The 25,181-nt window shown below is 42.6% G+C and overlaps 1 protein-coding gene across 5 annotated transcripts in view; it reads right to left on the minus strand.

Moving 5' to 3' along the window:
- Positions 1 to 25,181, minus strand: part of LOC310922361 (phospholipid-transporting ATPase ID-like) — an 85,086-nt gene that overhangs the window by 35,684 nt on the left and 24,221 nt on the right. For 4 of the 5 annotated variants that reach the window (XM_083882846.1, XM_083882845.1, XM_083882843.1 and 1 more), the window contains exons 3-9: positions 18,431 to 18,489; positions 8,783 to 8,896; positions 6,566 to 6,664; positions 5,630 to 5,691; positions 3,984 to 4,056; positions 3,743 to 3,813; positions 2,546 to 2,628 (exon numbers count right to left, since the gene is read on the minus strand). In XM_083882846.1, the coding sequence (XP_083738972.1) occupies positions 2,546 to 2,628; positions 3,743 to 3,813; positions 3,984 to 4,056; positions 5,630 to 5,691; positions 6,566 to 6,664; positions 8,783 to 8,896; positions 18,431 to 18,489 (561 nt within the window). The remainder of the gene's footprint in view (positions 1 to 2,545; positions 2,629 to 3,742; positions 3,814 to 3,983; positions 4,057 to 5,629; positions 5,692 to 6,565; positions 6,665 to 8,782; positions 8,897 to 18,430; positions 18,490 to 25,181) is intronic. The other variant, XM_083882847.1, reaches the window with a different exon arrangement.

Genomic DNA, 25,181 nt, shown 5'->3' on the forward strand with positions numbered 1-25,181 from the left:
AAAGCAAGCCTAGGACATTGTCTCCCACCAGGAACACCATGCCTGCCATGGGACAGTGCCTCTGTGAGCATCTCACATGTCCACATTTGTTTCCCCCTCTCCCTTAAGTGGCTTGGTCTGGGCTACTGATATGCTGATTTTGAGATCAGAAGGAGGACATCCAGATGAGACTGACCACAAGAGTGAGAAGCTCTAAAGACCCACCCAGGACAGCTGCACTGAGCCCAGTACCTCTGCAGCTGAAGGCACCAGAGCCAGGCACCATGCCTCCTGTTCCACTCACCCACTAACATAACATATCTGGAATACATTTTAGCTGAAAGAGTTAAATACTGCCAAGTCAACTGTGATAAGCAAAGAGTAACTGAAAAGTATTGTGGCCTTTCTGGTCTCCCAGTTCCCCAAATCAAACAAAGAAATTCAGTGTTTTGCAAGCATCTTTCTTATCTGAACCATCAAACAAACAACATAACTCACATTAAGTATTCCACTGAGTGCCTGTATTAGCTGCACAACCCTGTCCTCTCTTCCTGTCTTAAAAAGTAATTAGATAAAGAGTTACATAAATATTTAAATATTTCTACAGAAGTTTGCTAAGGGAAATGCAAGGCTGGGTCTGATTCCAGGCACTCTTCCCAGTACACTGTCAAACATAAATCATCCTGGGAAATATTTTATTCATTTCAAGTATTATGAAGAGGCCACTTTTATTTACAAGATAAGTAAAATAGAGATTTAGAGAATAAATAAATATCTGATAAGAAAATTCTCCATTTTCCAAAATATTTTTAAACGTTTAATTAAGCACTTCCAAGAACACAGTGCCCTTAGATAAGCATCACACTAAGCATGCTTGAAAAATTATCTAAGATGAAGGCTTTACTTCCAAATTGATAGACACTTCAGCCTGCTCAGGAAAATAATTAAGGCATGCCACTTCAATTATGAACATTATGCATCTAACTGTACATGTAAAAACATATTTCTCAAGACCTAAAACACTCAGAACTTCAGCCATCAATGCAAAGAAAGCCTGATGGATTTATACTGGGTTGACACTTGGCAAAAATCACACATATTACTGCATAAAACCTCAACAAGGAAGGCAAAAGAAACTCTGCCAGAGACAGTCTCAGCTATGCTCTTTGCCACATCCCCACCACTTGTCCTGGAATCATCTACTTATTTGCAAAACTTTTTTTTTCTAAAATTATTTTCCCTCTATATCTAAAAGTATTTCCTGAGAGCCTGCAATCCTTGAGCCATTCCAAGGACATCAGCACTCATTTCACCCCTTTCCATAATAACACCTCCTGTAATCTTGACCTCATATCTAAGCCAGCAGGGCACTGCAGAACGTGACTAACACCACTTGGTCTATTCCCTCATCTCTCTACAGACAGATGATGTGTGAGCATGGAGTATTCTGGTTTTGACAGGTCTAGCTCCTTTCTCTGTATACACTGCTAAGTATTCTTTGCTATCCAGTGACAGGACACATGGGAATGGTTGAAGTTGCAACAGAGGAGATTCCAATTGGACCTCTTAGGAAACGTTTCTTTGCTGAGAGGATGACCGCTCACTGGAACAGGCTTCCTAGAGAGGTGATTGATGCCCTCAGCCTGCCAGGTTTAAGAGGCATTTGGACAGTGCCCTTAAAAACGTACTTTAATTTTTGGTCAGCCCTGAAGTGGTCAGGCAGTTGGACAAGATGATCATAGTAGACATAGTAGATCCCTTCCAATGAAAACATTCTCTTCTCTTCTCTTCTCTTCTCTTCTCTTCTCTTCTCTTCTCTTCTCTTCTCTTCTCTTCTTGCCTAGCCTAGCCTAGCCTAGCCTAGCCTAGCCTAGCCTATCTTACCCTATCTTGTATTTGATACAGTAAACAGTGCTGAGAAAGGACACATTTCCTGTTAAGCATGTCTATACTGCTTGCCGTTAGATATTTTAAAATTCAATCTTTATTGTTGCATTGAGAGAGGAAAGGAATGGTTTCAGGGTGAGGCTTCAGGCTAGGAAGTAGTCACCTGTCCTGCATGCACAGTTAGTTCTCAGGTCTGTGTAGTGTCTGGGAAGTGCCACAGATCAGAAGATAAATGGAAATCAGTGCATCAGCATTGCTACATCAGTGTGAAAGCTCAGTATGAAAAAGTTTTGAGGGCAGAACTAACCACAAGGTTTTGGGAAGACAGTTTCCATTGTGCAGTTATGTGAACCCTTGTGCTGGCTTTCAAGGTGGGTAGTCTCAACATGTGCAGACAGACACCAAAGAGAAGTGTGCAATCCAGAAGGATTGCCACCAGTGCAGTGTCAGGTTATAGCCAGGCATGGCAGCAAGACCTGCAAGCAAATAGGGACCTTTTCCTTTACATGTGGTGTTGATACCTGTTGTATAGACTGCAGAGTGCCTTTTCTGTTTTGCTGGCACTGTTTCCAGAGGAGACTTAGCAGGGGGCAGTGGACAGCTTGGAAGGAAGAGTCTCAACCACTCTGAGTAATTTAGGTGGAATTATGTGGAAAGTGAATTTTCTATTTGTACTCACCATTGAACTCTGTCAGCTTCTGAAGATCTTCTCCAAGCTCTGCAGTGACTGTCAATGCCTGCTTCACCTTCAGGTTTGTTTCACTGTGACAAACAATATAAGACAAAAACATGAACTGAAAATCATATGTGAACTGAAAGGTCTCCTTGAAAATCACTTCTGCTATGAGGACAGCTTCTTCCTTTGACATCTGATGGACTGTGATACTATACACCTGTTTCAACTGATCAAAGGGTGTAGATTGTCTTTCAGTTGCAATGATAGACATTCACAAAAATTCTGAGCATGGTATCAAAGGTGAAGTGGGTTTGTCTTCTTAGTTGCACCACAGAGCACTGCACTCTCTATCCTGTCACTTATGACACATTTAAACACAAGGTGTCTAAGCATATATGAGAGCTCTGAATCTTTTCTTCCATGTTATTCTGATCTGGAAGTTTACTTCAGCCCTGGGACTAGCTAGCTGGGGAGTTAGAAGTGCAATGTCAAAAGGATACTGCATTTGTTCAGGGCCTCTTAGAAATGGCACTTGTGTGTATGAAAACTACAAACCCATTTTCAGCAGAAATCAGATGGGGAAAGTCCAGAAGGCTGTCTGTACGGTCTTGGAAGAGATACAATTTCTTGAAATCTCTTGTCTTTCTTAGTCCCTCAGACTGTTGCTAGTTCTGGGCAATGCAGAAAAGGTAATGTAAACTGGGTCATAGAAATGAGTCAGCTACAGTTTATTCCTAATTGCAGCCCTCTGGTTTTGTGACCAGTTGTGTTCTAGAGTGGGCAGCATTTGGAAGCCTTGGATGTGTGCTTGCATTGATGTTATTCTGTAGCAGTCCAAAGAAGATCACCAAAGTTATTCATTATCTCACCCAGATAATCTGTCTCAATGAAAATACTAATGGAGAGAAAAGAAACAGGTTCTGACAGGGATATTGCAGGAACATGTGTCTAACTAACTCTCAGTGTTAGAAGAACTGTCATTGAAAAGCAAAGTCTCCCCCTCACTTGACATTTCACTCAAGAAGCAAAAGTATCCCCTAGAAGATGTTATTCTCAAGATACCTACCCAAAGTTTATTCTACATGTTACCTAACTCTGGCTATCAAATCTATTGCAGGTGTGCCTGCAGCACCCAGGGTTACCAGGAACATGGCTTTGCAGTGGTGGCAGTGATTGCATGCCAGGGCCAGGCTCACTTACCCATCCAGCTCAGCTGTCTCAATGTACGTCAGGCTGTGTGGCTCACTGCTTGACAGCAACAGGAGATCAGCCTGAGCACAGAAAGACAGACAGACTTGGCATGAATTCACACTGTCAGCAGGCACTGCAGAGCAGTGCTGCTTGTGGTTACTGCCACATCATCACTATGACTGATTTTTTTTGTGAGTGATAAGAGTGGCAGAGATTAACTATGATCAGGATAGAGAGAAACAGTACTCACTGTCACAAAGTTGTTGTTTTCTAGTTTTATTATGTCCCCCACTTGGACATTCATCCATTTTTGCTCCTTTAACCTGCAAGGAAACCTCTAGTAAGTAAACACATACAGCAAATGCCGCTTGGGAAAGTGGGGAACTTAGTTCTGTTTCTGGAGCCAGACTGTACTTGTCATCAGGATTTGGAAGCAGGGCCTGCCATAACATGTCCTGATCCATACTAAGCTGGAAGACCACCACAGTACAAAAAACCCAGTAAAAATCAATAAAAGCACTGGCTGGGCTGACCCATGCTGGGTTGAGACCAAGCCCCACAACAACAGCACAGTCCATGTGCACTATCCTTGTCCTTGTCTCTGCACCAACTGCTCCCTTCCTTTCTTCTCTTAAAGGGCCACATTGCCTCAAGAAACCCTCTCTGCTTTGTGTGAGAGACTTCATCTGGGAAACCTGCAGATTGTGTAAGGTTTTCTGAGTGGTACTAAAGGCAAGAGTAACCAGCTGTCAGGAAGATCAGTGCAGGTGCTTTGGCTGTGCACTTGCCTGTAGCCATGTCTGCAGTGGTGTTCACAGCACTAAGCCAGATGATGCACACAGGAACACAGCCAAATTCCAAGCACCAACCAACACAGCCAAGTCAAGATAGATGTATATGCAAATTCTAGAGGTGAGAAAGATCAATCTCAAAACAGGACTGGGAGCTCAAGCTTGAACTCAGTTCAATCTTGCTTTTTCAGTGTTGGTCAGAACTGGACAGGATCTCTGGTTTTCAGGTTTTGAAAAAGGCAAAATATTGTTAAAATTATGTTTCAAAATTTGTTTCCTAGACACTAATTTGTTTCCTAGTAACTAATACATAGTAAACTAAGAAACTGGTTTACTTAGCAGAGAGCACAAAAAACTATGTCTCTATTCTTCAGTTTCCCCTTATATGTTTAACTGTTTGATCATCTGTTGGAGTTTACACAACATACTGATATCTATAGTGTGGAAAAAGTCACAAAAAGACTTCACAGCCATCTACAGCTGTATCCTATGCATAGCTGGACTCCATGGAGCTGCAAGTAAACAGCACATGTGTCTGCCATAAAAGCCAAAACCTCTGCTATTTTTTTCTGCGGGAAAGAACAGTGCTAGCAGTACAATGTCCAAAGCACGCAGCTGAAATGTTTTGGGTACATCTAAGCCAGAAGTGCTACACACACTCTAAGTATAATGAAGTGTATGAGGGAGCTATTCCAGCTTCTTAATTTGAAATATCTTGTTGATAATGCCTAGTTTTGCTTAATGCGAAATAAATGCTGTTGAGTGTAAGTGGACACAGAATATAGCTTTGCTTGTTACTTCTGGGGTAAGGAGTAAAATAACACGAGACTCTGAAATTCTTACTTAAACATAAACACCCAGGAAGAGAGAAAGGGTTTCGTTTTTGTCAGCACAAGGTCACAGCCATAATGTCTGCACAGATTCTGGTACTGTGGGATTCATTAATCAGAAACATAGTCCGAAACTGCATGATGAACTAGTGGTATGAAACACAATTTAAGTTAGAATTTTTTAGTGATTCTTGAGAATCACACACACACACAAAATCAAAAATATTACTAATTAAATGCTTTTCCCTGTGAGAACTACAGCAAAAAGTACTTACATGCCATTGATCAGGACCTGGACAGGGCGATTGTTGACATGTTTGTCGCTTTTGTGTCGATTCTGAAAATTGGATCAGAAGGTTAAAAGGCATTTCCAGGAAACTAAACACACAGGAGCCATAGGCAATTCATTTACATTTTAGGTTTCCACCCAGCTGCCTGAATGGGCCAGGCAGATTAGGGTCACAACTGAGTCAGTTGTGTCCAACACGTTTACAGCAATGGCACAGAACATAATCAGACTGCAAAGGGCAACAGGAAACTCAGGGAGAGAAGAAGGAGGGTAGAGGCTTACATGTCACTTTAGCAGAGTCCTGACTCAGCTGGCATTGCTCCCACCCACCTCAGTCTGTAAACACCAGAGAAATTAATTCCTCTGTTCTCATATGGAAAGTGGTCACTGATATTCTGGTATTGCTCCATTGGACATCAAAATCATTTTAATAAGGAGAGAAAACCAGATGCTAAACTCAGCTCTAATATCACTCTTTGAAGTCAACTGGGCTTTTGACCATTAGCTCTGACAGCAGTAGACTTTGACCAAAGCCGAGCAAGTTGGAAAAATCACAAGTGGGTTGAGCACTTGCTTCCTACCAATTTTTTTTTCCACCTACATTGTGCTAGATGACAGAGGATGAGTTCTCCAAAGTGGAAGCCTAAGAAAAGATTTCTGTTACTGCATCCAGACATGTCTATGAGAGATGACATTTTCAGACATATTGAGCAGTTTCAGAGAAAGTCAGTGGAGCTGCTGGGCTGCTCAGCAATTTGGAAATTCTAGTTCCTGTTTCAGTAACAACTATAGATTTTGAGGACTTAATCTCAGACTCCATCTGAGTGCCTGCCACCAGCTGTGTTTAAGCAGTTTATTTCAGTTACTGTGCTGAAGAATCACAGGCCAACTCCAAAGTACAGGTCAGAAATACAGATCTTACAAAATCATCAATGGCATCCTTGACTCCTGATACAGCCAGCACCAGCACCAGGGGTACCACTGTTGTAAACCAGGCCAGAGAGGAAATCTGAGGAATCAACTGTAGGAAGAAAAGATCTGAGTTTAAGACATTTCTTGCCACTTCAGAAAACCACTGATTCCTAATCGAGCTGCAGACAACATTTTTCTATGATACCTGAATATAAACTAAAACCAGAAATGTAGCTCCATCCCTGACATGTGACCCCCCAAAGGTGGGAGAGGCAGGAAACCCATGTTTTCCCTACAAAACAAGCTATAATTTAAATTAGAAAATTAGAGCTGTCAGAAAGTGTAGTGGGTTGCTCTTTCTTGTTGTTTACAGAATTAAGCTTGCCATTTCCCCACGGTATTTCATTGGAAGTGCTGACATAGGCAAGCCCACTCTGAGGGATTCAAGAGCTATCTGAGCAAAACCAGATGCGCAGAGCCATCAAAAGCTTCTGTTCTTTGTTTCAGTAACTTTTCACATTTTGCTGAAGTAAATTCTGCATCAATGGACAGTGCAAGCTGTTGCCAGGGCTGACCTTGCTCTCCCAAGAGCAGCACAGCCATTTTTGTTTTCCTACACCTTTAACAGTGAGAGGACTGAAGAGTTGAGGGCAATTCTGTTATGCCATCAGTCACACAGAGGGAAATGTCTCACTCCCATACAGTTCTTCCCTTCCCCTAGAAGCACAGCATTAGGGGTGGAAGCAATGTGAAACCAGCATTAGTGCATCCCTCAGTTTGGATCTGGGAAGTGTCAACTCCATGTGCATGTGAAGCTGACATTTATGTGCTGTCATAGCCCAGATCCTACAGGCATCACAGCCCTGCTCAGCTGTGCAGGCTGCAACTGCTGCCTTCTCACCTACCTTGGAAAATGCATGTCCCAGTGGTCTGTGACAAAGGAGGGGGAGACTGAGTCCCCACAGCCTGCCCATCACATCCACCCTTGATGAATAGTCCCACAGGGATGGAGTGAGGAAAAATAGATACATGGAGGAATATGTAGACTAATGCTTGCCCTTTTTAGGCTACCCTGATGTAAAGAAAAAGCTATGTGCTTTTATGTATAGTCAATTCTAGATGGCCCAGCAAAACACACAGTAGAATCATTTAAGGCAAATGCTTTGAAACATTGTGAATTTGACAGAAAAACAGCTAGAGTGCAGTACAACAACACAGGAACTGTACTCTCAGTTTAGCTGAAAAGGCACCTTCTCTTGAAAAATATACATGCACTTAAATTTCAAAAATTCATTCCCTGCAAATAAACAAAAAAGATCATATGTGTTTTGCTGAAGTCTTAACCACATTTCATCTATGCTTTTTTGAGCTGAAATTGTAAAAAAAAAAAAAAAAGAAAAAAAGGCATTTGAAACAGGTTATTTTGCAAGTATGTGTGCAGTGAAGGGTCAACTTTAAAGCATTAAGCTTGAAACATAATCAAAATTATACCCTTCTTTTAATATTGCGTAGACTCAACAATGGCAGAGTACACAGCAAGGTGCAAAGGGGCAGAAATCCTCATATCAATTTATCTGGTGTGTTCAATTTTCAGGGTATCATTAGCAACAGTGATGAGTAAAGTGCAACTCAATGCCATTACAATCCACAGGGTTCAATAGCGCTGCCAGTGTCTGACACACTTCATCACTCTGGATACCTTCCTCACTCTGGAGAAGGCAGCAGCAATATCCAGCTTTATGCAAACTAGCCACAACCCTGAGCCTTCCTGATGTTGACTCTTTTCTTCCAGGCAACACCACAGGTTACAAATGAGATGTCCTTCTTACTGTTTCCTTTGTGATTGCCTGTGGAATGCACCTTATAATCCATGGGTAAGAAACAACTTGGCTTTATACCACAGGATGAGTAAGTAATGCAAATCTGAGGACAGCCAAGAGCACTCAGATGTAGACACAAAGGGATAGTAGGGCAGGGCATGAAAAAGTTGCACAATTTGTTGAAAACTAATTAACTTTTTTTTTTTCTTCATGTAGTTCAAACCCTCATATCCAAAGGTAAAAGAGAAAATTGCTTTTTTCTGCCCTACTTTCTATGTACTGTTAAGATTTTACTAAGATGCTAATTCACACCAGGAATATAGCTTGCACTTCATTACACCTGTCAAACATAGACTGGCTTTGATAACAGAGAACAATCTGCTGGAAACAGCGCAATGATTTCATACCTGCAAAATCAGCAAGAAAAGGAAGTAAGCATTGGCTATTCGCTGAAACTGTTCAAACAAGTTGAGAGGCAGGAAAGTGAAGAAATTGTATTTCGATGTTTTAATTGAATTGTTCTGTAGGGAAAAAATGAAAATAAGTAGGATTGGTAAAACAGGAAACAAAATTACAGCACAACATATTTCAACTGGCTCTTACTTGCTTATATTTAGCAATAGCATTGTTTCCAACAGCAGCTCAAAAAGTGTTTCCTTTTCCCCCACACAATCATGCCAAGTCTGGATAAACAGACAATTCCTCTTGGAATGGGTGAAAACATGGTGCTCAGCTTATACCAGTGCTGCTACAAGTAGATAAACTTGTATGTAGTTGCTCACAACATCTTCCCTTTATTAATAGTCTTCTTACTTACACAGTGCACAAAGAATATTGAGAACTGTAACCAGAAGACAATTTTGCTGTTAGCATCTATAAAGCAGAGTTGGGAAACATATGCCAGGTCAACCATCTGTAGCTTGTCTGATGCTTTGAAATACCCATTGACTGGACAGTCCTAGGGGACGTATACATCCTCCCAGGAGCAGAATACGACATTATTATTATTATAATTTTCAGCTCATTCAGCAAACTTTCATCTCAGCAGCTTCAACAGGTGGCTTATTTCTATTCCACAAAAATCATTTGGACGTGGCGTTGTGTAAACAGTCACTAATACAAGAACCCACCGTTTCAGTAAGTGAGCTGCAGCTCTGTTCCCTATTTCTAGTTTCCTTTTCTAATTGCGGACAGCCCCTCCAGCCACAAGAAGTGGCTGCTCCCCTGTCTCTCTTTTGCAAACCACAGAAAGACCTAAGTTTGATATTGCAGAACTGGGTATTTTCTTCCCCAAAAGATCAGAGAAGTCTGGTCCAATACTTACCACCAGCCAGACAGGCTCTATCTATCATACTGACCCACCCACTGAGGCCATCCCTTTAGTTTTCAGGTGTGCTAGACCATCTTTTATATGATGTTTAACAGGCCCTGGACCAGGTTTAGTCCTGGAAGGATGAATCCCACCTGTTGTGAGAACATCTTAAATTTTTCTCCCTAGAAGCTATCCAGACAATGCCCATTAACCCCTTTCCAGGGAACTAAGGTGTGACAGCACAAGGAGGCAGATATAAAGCACACCTGAATTCCACAATAAATATGCTGGTTCAACAGCAGAGAAAATGGTGACTGCACTATTTGTAATAGCCTTTAGATATTGCTAAGCTGGTGGGAGGACAGGAGCTACTAAGTATGAATCACAGCCCATTTTTTATCCATGCATTAATCCAGGATCTCAACATCTACACTGACATGCATCAGCATGTTTTCAGCACCAAACCAATTATTTCAGGTTACCATTGTAAGGTATGTGTGGGGGAAGCTCTTCCATTTTAGGCAGTTACTGGATTTCTCTGCGTTCAAACACGCAGTACAGCATATGTTCTTCAGCATTAAAATCATGTTTTATCCCTTGAACAAGCCAAATGAGTAAATCTCTAAAAGGGCAGAAATGAAAACAGCCTTTATAGAAGAGCTAGCCAAATCTTCTTGTTGATTGCACTCCAGCAAGAAAAGATATTTATCAGTGATCATCATATACAATATTGCCTGTCTCCTGGTATCATGTAGCTACCTACAAGTGTGGTTAACTCTGTCTATGCCATGACATGTAGTTAAATTTAACTTATTTCAAAATCCTTAACCATGGGGTATGTGTTGTGGACAGACTCCGTGGACACTGCTGAAACAGAATCAATGGAATAACAGCATCCTCTGCATCCCAGCATACCGGGAACTAAATTGCTTGACAAGACTGTGTCCATTAGGCACAGAGTCTAACAGGTTTTTTATTAAAAGCTGAATCTAAATATATAAGTCTGGTCACTATTCTGAGGAAGAGTATCATGACCACTTACTTAAAAAAAACCCCCAAGATTGTTGCTGCAGGAAAAGTAAATGCAGGGTACTTGACCTTTGTGCGTCAACAGATTTCAGAGGGCCACATATAACATGGGAAAAACTATTCAGTAAACACTCAGATAAAGTTTATAGATCTTTGCCTGAAAAAGTCTCAGAGGGGAATAAGAAAAGAATGGGAGTGGTTTATTTCAATTCCTGCCTTCTATTTCTGTCCATTAATTACGTCAGGAAAATCATTGAATGAACCACAGCCATTCATCTTATTTCCTATTGTCATTAGGCATGGTAAAAATCCCAGACTTAACAGTTTCCAAATGCTTCACTGCAGGAATCTGGATAGTCAGTGTTTTCTCCATAGTTTTTCAGGATCATGATATTGTTGGGTACAAACCGTCTTTTGGGACACTAGGGCACTTAGGCCTGAGGATAAGGACAGGGAGTATTACCATGGATTTTTTCATTATTCTAGAATCTATAATTAAAATTAATCACCAGAAAAAAAAGAACTTGTAATTACTATAGATATTTCTAATATAACTTGTTCATGCACTTCAGGGGCTAAAGGCGTATTAATAGCAAATTATAATGACAAACTGGAGAAAACTTCAGCCTTTCCAAATCAAAACTCTGCATTTCCACATCATAGATACAGCTGAAGCACTATGCAAGGTATTGTATAATCATGGAAACATAGAATGGTTTGGGTTGGAAGGGACCTTAAAGATCATCTCATTCCAACTCTCCTCCCATGGGCAGGAGCACCTCCCACTAGGCCAGGTTGCTCCAGTCTGGAGGCACCCACAGCTTCTCTGGGTAACCTGTGCCAGTGACTTAGCACCCTCACAGTAAATAATTTCTTCCCAATATCTAATCTAAACCCACCTTCAGTTTTAAGCCACTCCTTTGTCCTGTCCATTACCTGCCCTTGTAAAAAGTCCCTCTGCATCATTCTAATGGGCTTCCTTCAGGTACTGGTAGGCCACAGTTAGGTCTGAAGCCACCCTGAAGCCTTATCAAACCCAGTTCTCTCAGGTAGTGATTATGTTTTCAGGCAGTACTACAGGGCTATGTGCTTTGACAGCTCAAGCTCTTGGCCAGCTACAGGGAAACTCAGATGGTCTCTGCTCTTGATCTTAACCTATTCTACAATGCTTAACATCCTCAAACTCTGTCACTCTTTAGAGCTGGACCAGAACCCGACTGTAGGGTGGGAGGGGTGCTACAGGAGCCTACACCATTAAATTATATACTCCACATGCACCCATTATTTCACAAGTAGTGCCTCTAACACATCATCTCACTGTCCTCACACTCTGTCTTCATTGGGGGAGACTGCCATAGAGAAAAAGTCATGAAGAGGAATATTCTTTGTTACAGCAATTAGGTACTGAGAAGCCTTACTAGAACTTCTGATTTTCCTATAAATTCATTAAAACCAACAGCATTAAAACCAAGAGCAGTTCTATGGGCTAAGTACTAAGATGGGGATGGGGAGCGTTACATTTACTCTTTGATCTGCCCTAGAATTCTGGTTGTCTGAGGGCAGTCCCTGCATGCACCTGTGTCCTAAATGAGCAGGTCTGAGTGTGGTTACACACAGTCAGCCTGAAGCTCTCCAGATGCAAAGTTTGACACCAGAGCAATGTTGTCTGTGGGTGAGGGATTATTCTCATCTGCTCTTTTCAGGGGCTAGATTCACACCTCCTGGAGGTGTGACTCCACCAAAATGCTGTCCCTAAGAATAGCGCTCATCTCTCCACAGTTACACAAGTCCAGATCTGGCGGATGAGCTGTTACTTTGGGGGTGTTTTCAGAAGCCCGCCTGTGACGTCCAACAGCAAGCAAAACTCAGCAGATGGCTCCTACCTTAGATCGCTGAGCAAACAAATAATCTCCTTACCATAAAAGTCACTGGAAATAAGGGACACTGGTGCTTTTGTGGCTAGATTACAGGGGCTCTAAAGGGTATGGCAAGATATTGACCCTCTGAATTTATACTCCTGTCTCAGTGACATAATAATTCCCAGCAGCTGGACAACCTAGCCATAAGTAAATTTTAGCAAGACTTTGGTGACCCCACAGGGAGGCGTTATGCCACAACACTTTGCAATTTCCCTGATGCTTGTGTAGCACCAACCAAAGGAACAGCTGAGCAGCAGAAATGTTTTTCCCAGGTGTTTTGGTAAAGCCTCACCAAGGAGGTGGCAGAAGTGTTATTCTATGGCACTCTGTTTAACTGCAGCAGTGCCACTGGAAAGCATACAGAACCCATAAACAGAAATGTGACCACAGGGCTGTGCATGTGTTTACAAAATTTTTTAATAAACTGATCTAACAGTGTATATGGTGACAGGCTTTGTTTTCACAGGGAGTACAGAACAGTCAGACCAGATCAGTTTTAAGACTCCTAAGTTCACTGACTTATTCCTGATGGCAGGCAGCAGCCCCAGCTCAACAGAAGACAGATAAAGGCCAAAACAATGTGGTGGTGTTCATCTGGTCCCTGTATAAATTCCTGTAAAAAAGTAAACTCCCAGGAGTAACAGACTAGACAAACACCAGAAATAAAAATGTCATTTTACAAGCCACAGTTTTCTTTTCTTACCTTTTCCCTTTCCACTCCCCTATTTTTCTTTCCTTTAAACAGAAAAAGGACAGGAATGTCTTACATATGCAATCCATTGACCCTCTTTTGACAGCACTAATGTGAGTTTCAAGATCTCATCACATGTTGGGTATGCCAGGAAAATTGGTAGGAAAGCATGATCACCGGTTGTGTTTTCCTATGTTGTTCCTTCAGTCACCCCATTATTGAGCAGTTAATCATCAGTGTGGTGTGTGTCCTTGTCATGGTGCTGCAAAGGAGGACACAGGGCTGGCATGGCTTGACAACCTCAAGTCATTGCTCACAGAGAAGCCAAGCACAACACCTAAAGGTCGTGTCTCTTAGTCATCCTCTTCCACAGCCCTGTGCTCTCCTCTGGCTTGGCTCAGTACCTGAAGCTGCTGCCTGGCAGGAAGGAGGAAAGAAGGAGAGGGCAAAACACTCCTGAGTGGTGCAATGGAGGCAAACTCCAAACCATTGTTTTGTTTCCATTATGGTCTCACACAACAAGACTCCCAACTAGTGTGATAGGAGTATTTTCTCCATGAGACTTAATCTGAAGAAAAGTGGAGGACTTGATCCAAAGCCTATGGACTTCACTGAAGACCACATGTGGCACTGTTCAATTTTTATGTGCTTCTCAGGGGCCTAATATGCCTTGATGGCCTTGACCTCACCTGGTGTATCCATCCACAACCCCTGTCCAGAGCTGAGCAGTTCACTTAAGCTCAGCCATGAGCCTTCTATCCTCACCTGAGCTATGCTGTACAACTCCCCATCTCCAGACTGTCATCCATCCTAGTTTCCCAGATCTATCTATCTATCCAGTTCTGCTTCCTTGATGGACCTTGGACCTCTGGTGTAGATTTGTCTTCAGTCCTATCTCTCGCCTGGGTTCCCTAAGAGGACCCTGTACCTGCTTTATCACCTTACCTTGTTTGGAATAGTCAGGATGGACCCCACCACTGTCCCAGCCAGCCAGATGCTGCAGAACTGCACCCTGGTTAGTGAGAGCTCTGCTTGAGCTGGGATCACCTGCACTTCTGACTTGCCCCTTCTTGTAGTACAGCCTCACTCTGGCTGCTCCCTGACAGTGCCTCAATTGCTCTTTGGATGAATCCAACTTACACCTTACTAAATACAAAAGTAGTGCAGGTTGCTGCTGTAGCTATTCTTTCAGGGACTACTGAGACCACTTTTCACTTCATCAGACCACACTCCCTTCAGCCTTGAGCATGAGGGACACTGGGAAACATTTGCAGGTTGAGACAGGAAGAGAGGGCAACTGGTGCCACAACCTGGACCACACTGATAAAGTCCTTTAGGGTCACCCACCAGGCAGCCTTCAGAGATCAAAGCATGCAAGCAGAGGAGGTGGGGCAGAGTCTGAGCCACTACCAGAGCTCCCTGCTCTCCAAATAAATTTCAAAGAGATAAGAACCCAGCTGCTGATCCAGCCCAGGGCAACGTGTATTGGCTTTAGGAAGTTATATACATCCCTCCTATTTCACTAGAGGCTTCATCAGGTGACCTGAGTCCAAGCAGCCCCCTTGGTGCTGGTCCTGATGAAAGATTGCTGGTTTGACCCTGGGTCCTGATCCAAGATGAAATTTGTCATTGACTCATAGGCCTTGCATTTCCTTTCCTATTGTCTGAAAGCCAATTTCAAAGTTGTTTTCACAGCCCTTCATGACGTCCCAGTGCAGCTGTGCTAAATTCCAGTGTGAAAGCAAAGAATTTTAAAAGGAACTAAGATCAGAGCAAACATTAAAAGCCTTCAGAAGAGATTTTCCTCTCCAGAGTGTTGATGGAGAGCCCATCGTGGTGGGCACACAGAGGCTGTCCCTTCTGTAGCCGTGTTGGGGAGAGTGCAGGCAGATTAAGTTGATTAAAGTCCTTAAATTTTGCTGTACCACATCTGCCACTCTGCTTCCCACGTTCTTTCAGTCTTTACACAGACAAACCTTTTTCTGAATTCAGGAAGAATATATCTGTCTGCATTGTGAATAAACACAGGATTAGGACTTGACTTTTCCTTTTTACTGACCTATATTGAGCCCTTTTCTGTTCAGCTCTAAGTGCCTTTTCATGCCACTCATTCACACTTGGTTTCTAAGTCATTCCTAACTAATTTAGTGAGCTTGTGGGTAGTGTACATACCTTCACACTCTACCCTTCCAGTTAACTTCACAGCATTTTGTTTTAAAGTTTGTTTAATTTTTCTAACCCTTCTGCTCAACTACTGAGGCTTCATGGCTGGAAAAGTGTGGTGGGCAGGGACACCCGCAGTTTAGAATCTCCTGTATTTTCTGACAGCTCTGGGAGGGAATTTGCCCTCAGAAGTCTCCTTCAAGTTGTAGTGTGATGGAGGCGGACATGCCCTTGCATGCACTGACAGACATGGCTCTCCATGGTGCAGCACCAGGTTCCTGCAGAGCTGGTTTGAGCCATTCCTTAGTCTTGCTTCATTCCAGGACGGCCACCTTTCAGCAGCTGCCAGAGCTGATGTCAGACTCCACACACAATAGAGTTTTCAAGTCTTTATCAGTTCGTCTCTTGTCTCTTCACAGATATCCTGGAGACTTTGCACCGGCATGGGACAAAGTCCCACCAGGAATAGGGATATTCAGGAACAACACACCCACCTCTGATTGTACTTTCCCACTTCCCTATTCTCCCTGTGATAAAGAAGGACAAAACGCCTCTGCACCTTTAATCTATGCCTACATAATAGAAACTGAACGTTTAGTGAAAGGCTTAAATCTTCACACCAGGTGGGACATAAAGCGCGGCCACAGCAGTAAGTCAATACACAACACCTAGGTTTGCATTTCCCTTTCTTTTTCCTTATTGGCCTTTCTCAGCAACTGCCTCACCCTAAAGAAACATTTACTGCCTCACCTAGCTTTGTTACAAGAACCTGTTCTATAGGTTTTATGGCTAATGTGGCCTTAAGTTACCAAGAAATCTGAAGCTCACTCTTGTGACTTTCACTGTCTAAAATACTTTTAAAGCTTTGTTATACTGGTGGGTTTCCTTTGGTTCTTTGTGGTCCTTTCCCTCTGAACCACATCCTAGTGCTTAGCAGTGGAACCTCACCATGATGCTTAGCAGTGGAACCCCACCATGATGTTACAAATCTGAATGTGAAGAAGGTACCCAAATTTAACCCTTGTCTGGAAGAGCTAACTTTCAGGAGCATCATAGATATGTTATGGGAGGATGCCAGGAGACTATCTCTCTTTTTGTCATTTCAACATTCATCAGCAATCTACAACATGGGATCTGAGGTAATTTATTATTTTCATACACCATAGTAACATCGAGTTAATAAATTGAACTTTTGCGAGGACTTACTGGAAATAAGCAGCCCAGGGTATGATGTGCAGCCCTGTACAGTTAGGGCAGTTCTTGCATCACCACCTAAAGTCTGTTAATATGTTACCATCCACTCATCATTTCAAGGCTTGGCTCTTTTTGGGCAGTTTTCTGGATTTCCTAAGCCTCAGTCTCTACACAGAAATCATGAGCCATAGCTGACTAAAATGAGGGGCATGATTACCAAAACTCTGCCAATTTTAACATATTATACTGAGCTGGCTTTTTGGCTGCTTTCACTTTATCACCTAATCTCAGACTTATGGAAATTCTGAAGTGTTCTCCAAGTTGTCTACATAATTGTGCCTATTTGCAAATCCTTGGGCACAACCAAGCAATCAGCTGGGAAGCAGTGTCATGCAGTCAGTTTTCTGAATAGCTTGTCACAGAATTAGGAACGAGAAGAGGGATTGCTTATTCCATCTACCCTAACATAACTGCCCATCTCCCTCCTACTTTCTTGTCCCACTACTGCACATAGCAATCATTCAGTGGAAGATGACAAAGCCAAATGTAGTGGCAATACCCACCGCAGCACATTACTGACAGGTTGTGAGCAAATCAGGTTCACTTCCCCAGTCTCAAATCACAACTCTTGATAAGACATTCATCTGCATAGTACTTCACATGTATTAACTTCCATGCATTCATATTCAGACACATGCAGCAGGACCCTGGGACCCTCTGGACCATGGGACTCTCTAGCCTGTGTTGTGTAGTCTGTGATGAAAAGTGACCACTGAAAATCACCATGTTGCCATTAGTCAAACCTGTTGGCAAGTCAGACTGTCCCCATGACAAGAAATTAGTGTGTTCTAAAATGCTTAGTTTTTTCAGCTCTTGCCAAGAAAATACTTGTGATGTTCCTAAACCAAAATATGATTCAAAGGAGCTCCCGAGTAATCAAGTGGTTCATTTTGCCATGGGAATTCAGATATTCAAAGGACAAAAATTCACAAAATTCACTCTAGTATTAATTGGCAGCTTTAACATTTTGAAAGAATGCAGCTTTTCAGGACAGCCTCACAGAGAGGATGTCGATGCAGGCAGGCAGGACAGATCTGAGGGCTGAGCTAGCCCTCCTCTGCACTCAGCATCAGAAAATGGTCCACAAGCTTTGGAAATCAAGTTGCCCAAGGGGGGGTGGTCCCTGGTTAATTAGCCTGGCAGACCTAGGACACAGCCAGTCTGTGTCCGGGAGCACTTTGGAATCACAGATTTCCAGCACAAAGTGAACCTAAGCAGGCTGTTAAGAATCTGGCAGAAAAGCTGGCAGAAAGCCACAAGGGCCAGATTCAAAACCTTCCTGACAGAGATGATTTCACTGCAAAAGCTGAGGAACTGACACATTTCCTTTCATATTTTGCTTTAAATGGAGACAAATTTCCACAGAAAACTCCCCTCAAGTTCTGTTATTGAAAGGTCTTGGATCCTGATCCTGCAAAAGCTTTGACTCACAAATAGTTTTCTGGAAGTGTGCAAAGTCACTGTGCCATGCTTTTCTAGAACCAGATCTCCTTCAACTGTCCATTTTTCAGGCTGACTCAGAGCAATCCACCTCTGATGGTTCATCTGGGTTGTGTTTGCCTGGTTTGCAGAGCCATAGCTGGCATGAAGTTCTGTTCACCCCTTTGAAACAACACTTGAGAAATGAAGCAGATGCAGCTACATCTGTGACTACATCTGCATGAAACAACATACGCTGGTTACTTACAGCATATTCAAACTGCAGATTAAAATCCCGGTTGTTTGCTTGAAGTTGTCTCTCTTCCTCTGTAAAGAAAAAGAAACACATCCATCATGCTTGAGGGTAAAGCAGAGTCAATACAGATGTGAATGAAACATCAGAAAGTGCAAGCATAGCTGCTAGAAGAGAGTGACAAAGTGAATCAGAGTCCTGTGCCAACAGCCCCATGTCAGCCACGTGTCATCTGGGTGGCTGGTGACACTGTTGGAGCTGCACTGTGGACCAGTACCATGGCACTCTTAACACCATGTAACAAGTCTCCTCTACCCACCACTCACTGTAATGCCAGTGCTTGGTTGGGTTGTTCACCTTTTGGGTAGGAGCCCCCACTTAACTAGTGGTGCTCACTCTTTCTGCCCTGCTCTTCTCTTCCCCCTGAAGTCTCTGGGGTTGTTGCTATCAGCCTACACTTGCTACCCTTTTTCCAGTAGAGGTGCATTTGTGAGCATCATCCCACTGATGGGACACCATCACCACAGCTATCATGAAATCAAAAACTACCGGAAGGATATCAAAAGGTCATCAAATCTGTCCTTTAACTCTAGGCTGGGTCTTGCCTCTCTTCCCCAAAAATGCAATAGAAAGCTCCAGTGATGCCTGTTCTTCAATTGCCTATTCCAGGACTGCACTTTCCTTCCCCTAGGGTAGTTTTTCCCTGCATTATCTAACATAAAACTCATTACTTAAATTTCAAGAAGTTTTGTCTTCTCCCAGGAGTATCAGAGGTGGTCTTCTGCTTCCCCTAAGTTCATTGTGCTACTTGCCAAGGATGTAGAGTACAGACAGCTGAGGGAGGGGATTGTCCCACTCTGGTCTGCACTGGTGAAGGGACTGGAGGGGAAGACATATGAGGAACAACTGAGGTCACCTGGTCTGTTCAGTCTGCAGAAGAGCAGACTGAAGGGAGACCCTCACTGTCTACAACTTCCTCAGGAGGGGAAGAAGAGAGGCAGGCACTGATCTCACCTCTGGGTGCCCAGTGACAGGACCCAAGGGAATGGCATGAAGTTGTGTCAGGGGAAGGAATATGTGATTGGATATCAAGAAAAGGCTCTTCATCCAGAGGATTGTTGGGCACTGCAAACAGCTCCCCAACGAAGTGGTCACAGCAGCAAGCCTGATAGAGTTCAAGAAGCGTTTGCGCAATATTGTCAGGCACAAGGTGTGGCTCTTGGAGCTGTTCTGTGCAGGGATTCTGTGATTCTGTGATTCCAAGTTCACTATGTACTGAAGGCTGTTATGCCTTACACTAGCCTTCCCAAGGGTAAGCAGCTCCTGTTTCTTCAGTCACTTCTTATGCATTAATCCATCAGTAGGAGCATCACTCTTGGTGCTCTTCAGTGAGCTTCCCAGCTAGTTCAGCCCATTCTGGATGAATGCCCAAAATGGGCCATGGTTTGCAGCTGAGGCCTTACCAAAACTGACCAGGCCACAAGGGAAATGCAACTTTCCTTGCAGACAATGCATATCATGCATAAGAATTCACCCAGGAGTAATTTGAAGTTATATCCTTATGTGCCACCAGCACACAGAGGATGGCTTCTCAGAATATAATCCATTTTGGCAGATCCTTTCTGGCAGAACCAGATGCCTCATCAGGCAATGCAAATTTTTCATTTGTCCTTACTGAACTGCATCCAAATTCTTTGAGACTATTTCTCCAACTAGTCAATTCCAATCCTATCTTTCAGTGTGCTTGTAGTTCCTGCCAGCATCGTGCCATTCACAGATGTACTAAGGGTGTTCTTTATTCTGTCAAGATGTAGAAGTAAATATTGAATACCAGACTCAGGATGGGATATGCCCCTCATGAATCTTTCAAGTTTCCTAATCAGTCATCAATATCTGTTGTTTATGTCCGGTTTTTTCTGAAAAATCTGGCACTCACTGTGGTTTTATCTCAAGCATGTATCTCCACTTTACTTATAAAAATGCCACAAGTGACAGTCAAGATACATGGCAGCTATCTGAGGCTTTTGCAATAGCCCTCCAGCTACCACTAAAACAGAATTAATTTTGGTTTGATGCAGTTTTTCAGGACTGCTGACTCTTAATTATCTCTTCCCTACGCATACACTCCTAGTTACTTTGAAGTGGTTTCCTGTATTGTTTTAACCTTTACTCAAGTTAAGCCAATACATCTATAGTTGCTCAGGTTTTCTTTTGTCCCTGTTTCAAGATAGGATGCTGTACTTGCTCTCTTCCCAGTCTTCTGAACTTTGCCTGCCTCTGAGCCAGACTCTCAAAGGCAGAACTGCTCCAGGGCATGCTTTACCTTATCCAGTCAACCCATACTCTCTCTATTCCAGCCCAAAACCTATCCCTTTCTCCTCTGCTTTTGGTAAGTATTATTTTAGATGTCTAGAGGAAAAAAAACAAAACAAAACAAAACAAAACAAAAAACAAAAAACAAAAACAAAAACAAAACAAAAAAAAAACCACACAAACAAAAAAAAAAAACCACAAACACCACCACCACTCTGATTTCTTAGCTTTATCTGCTAAGCTTTTTCCATTGAGCCTCCTCAGAGACCCCAGCTCTTACAGACCAACTTTATGTCCTTGATAGCCTTTTCTCACTTTGAGCCTCTGTCACGTTGTTTGTGCTGGATGAAACAAACTGTTTTGCACCTTCTAGAAGCATCCTTCCTTTGTCTGAAGCAAATGGGAAGCTTCTGATTTCATCATTTCATCCTTCTGAGCCTTTCTCTGAAAGGTGATAACTTATACGTGTGCCCTTAATATCAATTAATAATATATGTCCCCTTAATATCAATTATTTAAGGAAACAACATCTCTGTCTAATTCTCTCTCCACCCCAGGATTCCTTCCCATGAGGTCTCAGCTATTAATTCTTCATATTTATTGAGGATTTCCTTCTTGAAATCAATGTTAAACAATTTGATACTGTCACTTTTTCCTAAGTATCATTGCATCATTTCATTACTATTCCTGTTTACACTCCCTTCAGCTTTCAGAGGACCAGCCAACTCCTCCTATTCCCTCCATTTTGGAGGGAATAATTTCTGAAACAGCCTCCTTTCCTCTCCAAAAAATTACCACCTCTGCACCAAAACTCTGTGCCAGCTGAGTAGGTCGTGTTCCTCTACACTTCTCTCCAACTCTGCCTCTGCACAGATTTCTTCATTTGCCACTATGTCTTGCCTCTCAGAAAACCATATTTTATTTTCTTTTTTTCCACAAAAGACTGTCCTTCTTGGTTTGCTATGCCTTTGTTCATTATCTTGTAGCATTACTAAGAGATCTGCAATTTGCTCATCTCTTTCTTCAAGCTGCATTTCAGACCACACAATCATAGAACAAAAACTTCTGTTAACCATACAGAGTTAGTTTTATTATTTTATACTAATAGTCCAGCCTCATGAATTATCACAGCATGTGTCTATTACACCTATTAAATGATGTGTCAAGATATCTAGTTCTTCCCGTTTGTTCACTCTTGCATTAGCAAGCGTCTAAGCTGTTCAGGGCATTGAAGTGCTAGCCTTCCTCCTTTTCCTTCAATGATCCTGTAAATACATAGCATTCCTAATTTTTAAGTCCTTTTTCAGATCACCATTTTTTGGTCTCTGTGTGTAGGCTATTTTCATCAAGCCCTCTAATATAAAACTATGTTAGCAGGGAAATGTTCTTTTCTCCTTCTTCGGGCATATCTAACAGTATCAGTCACTTTGAAATCAGCTGCCATCTGCCCCAAATGGATGATTCAGATCAACCACAGCGGCTTCATTCAATACCTTTAAAGTGCTAAGTCCTTCACTCCTTTCCTCAGACAAATTTTTCACATCTTCACAATAGGGATAACAATGTACCAAGAGATCAGAGTCACTTATCTGGTGTCCCAGAGGAAAACAGAAGCAGAGCTTGAGAGGTCCAGACTTGCTGTGCTTCAACTATTGTGTTGTGTGCTCCTTCAGGAATTTTCCTGAGAGCAACGGTATTCTCAAAGCTGATGAAAGATAAAGCTATTTGTTAAAAACAGAACTTCCCAATACTTGCCTGTTTCCTGCCATACAGTAAGTGCTACCCTTATCCCCTCCTCAGGGGCTCCAAGTCTAGTCCTGGAAGAAATGCCACAGAAAAGATAAATGGTGTTAATGTAAATGAAAATAGATGACAAAGCTTCAGAGAGCCTTGGTGTCACACGGCAGTTTCTGAAGTCCTCAGTGGCTTTCTGTTTTGTATGCAGAAACAGAAATCCAGGTGCTGCAGGCAAGAGCTGAACATGCCCTGAACTCCTTTGCTCTTCCCAGGGCACGCTGTGGGAGCAAGAAGCCATCCCCTTTCTCAGGTTGCCCCCAAGGTCTTTGCAGCCAGGGAAGAGGCACTTGACACATGGATTTGAACTCCAGAGTCTCAAATGCTCTTAGAAAAAAGCTGACAAGTGTATGTGCCCCACTGAGGAAAGGAGCCTCTCAGAACAGTGAGAGATGCACTCTCCAAATGGCTTTTATGTCAGAAACATTAATGGCAGCAAACAGCTCTGGAATGCCACAGAAATATGAGGCAGTGGGACATGAAACATAACAGAAATGAGAATCAAGGCACTGAACTCCCATATGGCACCTAAGGGCAGGTTTTCTGTGATAACCCTTTCTTAAGGCCCCAGGTAACTGTGAACCTGGTTCAAAACTGAATGGAGCCTTTGATTGCCATAGCCATCCATCTCTCTCAGAGGCAGTGTCCCTGAAGGCCAAAATATGAGGCTAATTTCTAGTGGCAATAATTTAATTTTTCCCACTGGGTAAAAGCCAATAGCTTTGGTTAAATCAAGAAAAAACACAATAAATTTCACAGGGAGCCGCATCCAACAGCATCAGCAAGGAGAACTTCCTGTCCTCTGGGTATACCACTCTGACCACATGCACAGGGCGACACTGCATCAGTGGCTTTTACCAGCTGAGGGCTATGAGGTCCTACTGCTGTGCCTCCTAATCTAGCAGTTCTCAACCATCATAGACCATATGACTCTCATTTGGTTTTGGAACAGTCTGGACAGAAATTAAGGCTCTTGAATGATCACAATAAACAAAAAAAATTAAGAAAAGTCAAGCATTACACCAGCTTTGCCTGGAAACCATAACTCAGGGTTTTTTGGCTGTAGTGCAAGCCTGCATGTCTTATCATGCCCTGTTGATTCTGAAAGCAATGAGGAAAAAGGGAGGGGGAAGCTGTACAGATATCAGATGAGAAGTTTTTCATTTCTTGAAACTTTTTAATGCATCTCTAAGTAAGTCAAATGTTCTGCTTCTGCATATTGCATTCACTGGAAAGAAGGAATGGTATTTGTGCTCCGAGTTATCATTTCACTGCCACTGAAAACTATTTTAAATTATTCATCAGTGGAAACTCGGCGTACATAAATATGGCTTAGTGCCCAGTTCTTGGTCTAACCACTGAGACCAAGTCACTGGGAAAGTGCCTGTTTTCTCAGGCAGACAGTTTTAGAAGCTAAACCTCAGAATAACATCTGTATTTAATAAAATTAAACCCATGCCAAAAAATCAGCTATAAATGTTACTGGCCAGCCTACCAGCTTTCTTACTTTAGGACAGCTGCATGGAAAAGTCCTGCAAAAGGTTAGATTCGAGATCTGGTCAGACAGCCTGGAAATTTGTTTCTGGTTTATGCTAAGGAGCATGTGCCAAGAGAAGTGTTTTCAACAGGGTATTGGAAAAGTTTTATAGATATTGAGTCTTGTGGCTCCAAGAAATGGGAGGTTGAGATCTGCCTGGTTTTGCCAAGTCCTATACAAACTAGGCACGAAATGAACACAGCCCAATTAGGGGACTGCCTGCATAACTAACCCTGACAACGGAACAGAGACAGCATAAACTATGTCAAAATAATAATCTCTCCTCCACCCTTTAAACAAGTGACCTCAAGAGAAAAAAATTTGCCCTGGACCAGCTACGAATAGTGGCATCCAGGAGCTGGACTCATCTCCCCAGCTTCCCTTATAGAGGGGTTCTTAGCAAAGTTATTATCCTTACCAAGTTGTGAAAGCAGTAACAGATTGCTCTGGTTCCAAGGGAGCCTCTACTTGGAACTGTAACTCAGGTCTCTTCTGGAACAGCCTACAAGCAGTCTCAGAAGACCCCTCTAGTCACACACCTCATGCTGTGTCTCCTGCTACCTCCCCCATGTCCCATAACCTTCCTAACTTTTGTTTTCTCTACTTTTGGGCACCACATCATCACTGTATAGTCCAGCTTTTGGTATCAGCTCTCAACTATGACCACCTCACACCCAACATCCAGGAGATCAGCCATCTCTTAACAGGCAGACAAATCCTGGCCCTGTTTTCTAGTCTTTGCTGGACTGCTCCTCTACATGCACTAGAAACTGAAAACTGACATGGTGAGTCAGTACCTCCATCCTCCCCTCAAAAAAACTGAGAATTATAGTCTCCATTGAAAGGCAACTCCATGGGAGAGGGCATGTTATCATATACTGTATTAGGCAACCAAAATCTTTTTCCCCTAGGAGGTTATTATACAAGCTAGTAGCTAAAATCTCCTTGTGCCTAAAAGCAATAATTGTCCCTTTTTGCAATCATTTGGGCTGGAAGAACCATGAAACAAGTGTCTTGATTTGCAGGTGCTGTATCTGGGTAGAGTCCCTGCCACTGGGGTAAAGAGAATGGGATTATTTCTTACAGCACTGATACAAAGGATTTCACCTTCTTAACACAGAA

The sequence above is a fragment of the Zosterops lateralis genome (genome assembly GCF_965231275.1).
Source record: "Zosterops lateralis genome assembly, chromosome: Z".
In the NCBI taxonomy this organism is placed as follows: Eukaryota; Metazoa; Chordata; class Aves; order Passeriformes; family Zosteropidae; genus Zosterops; species Zosterops lateralis.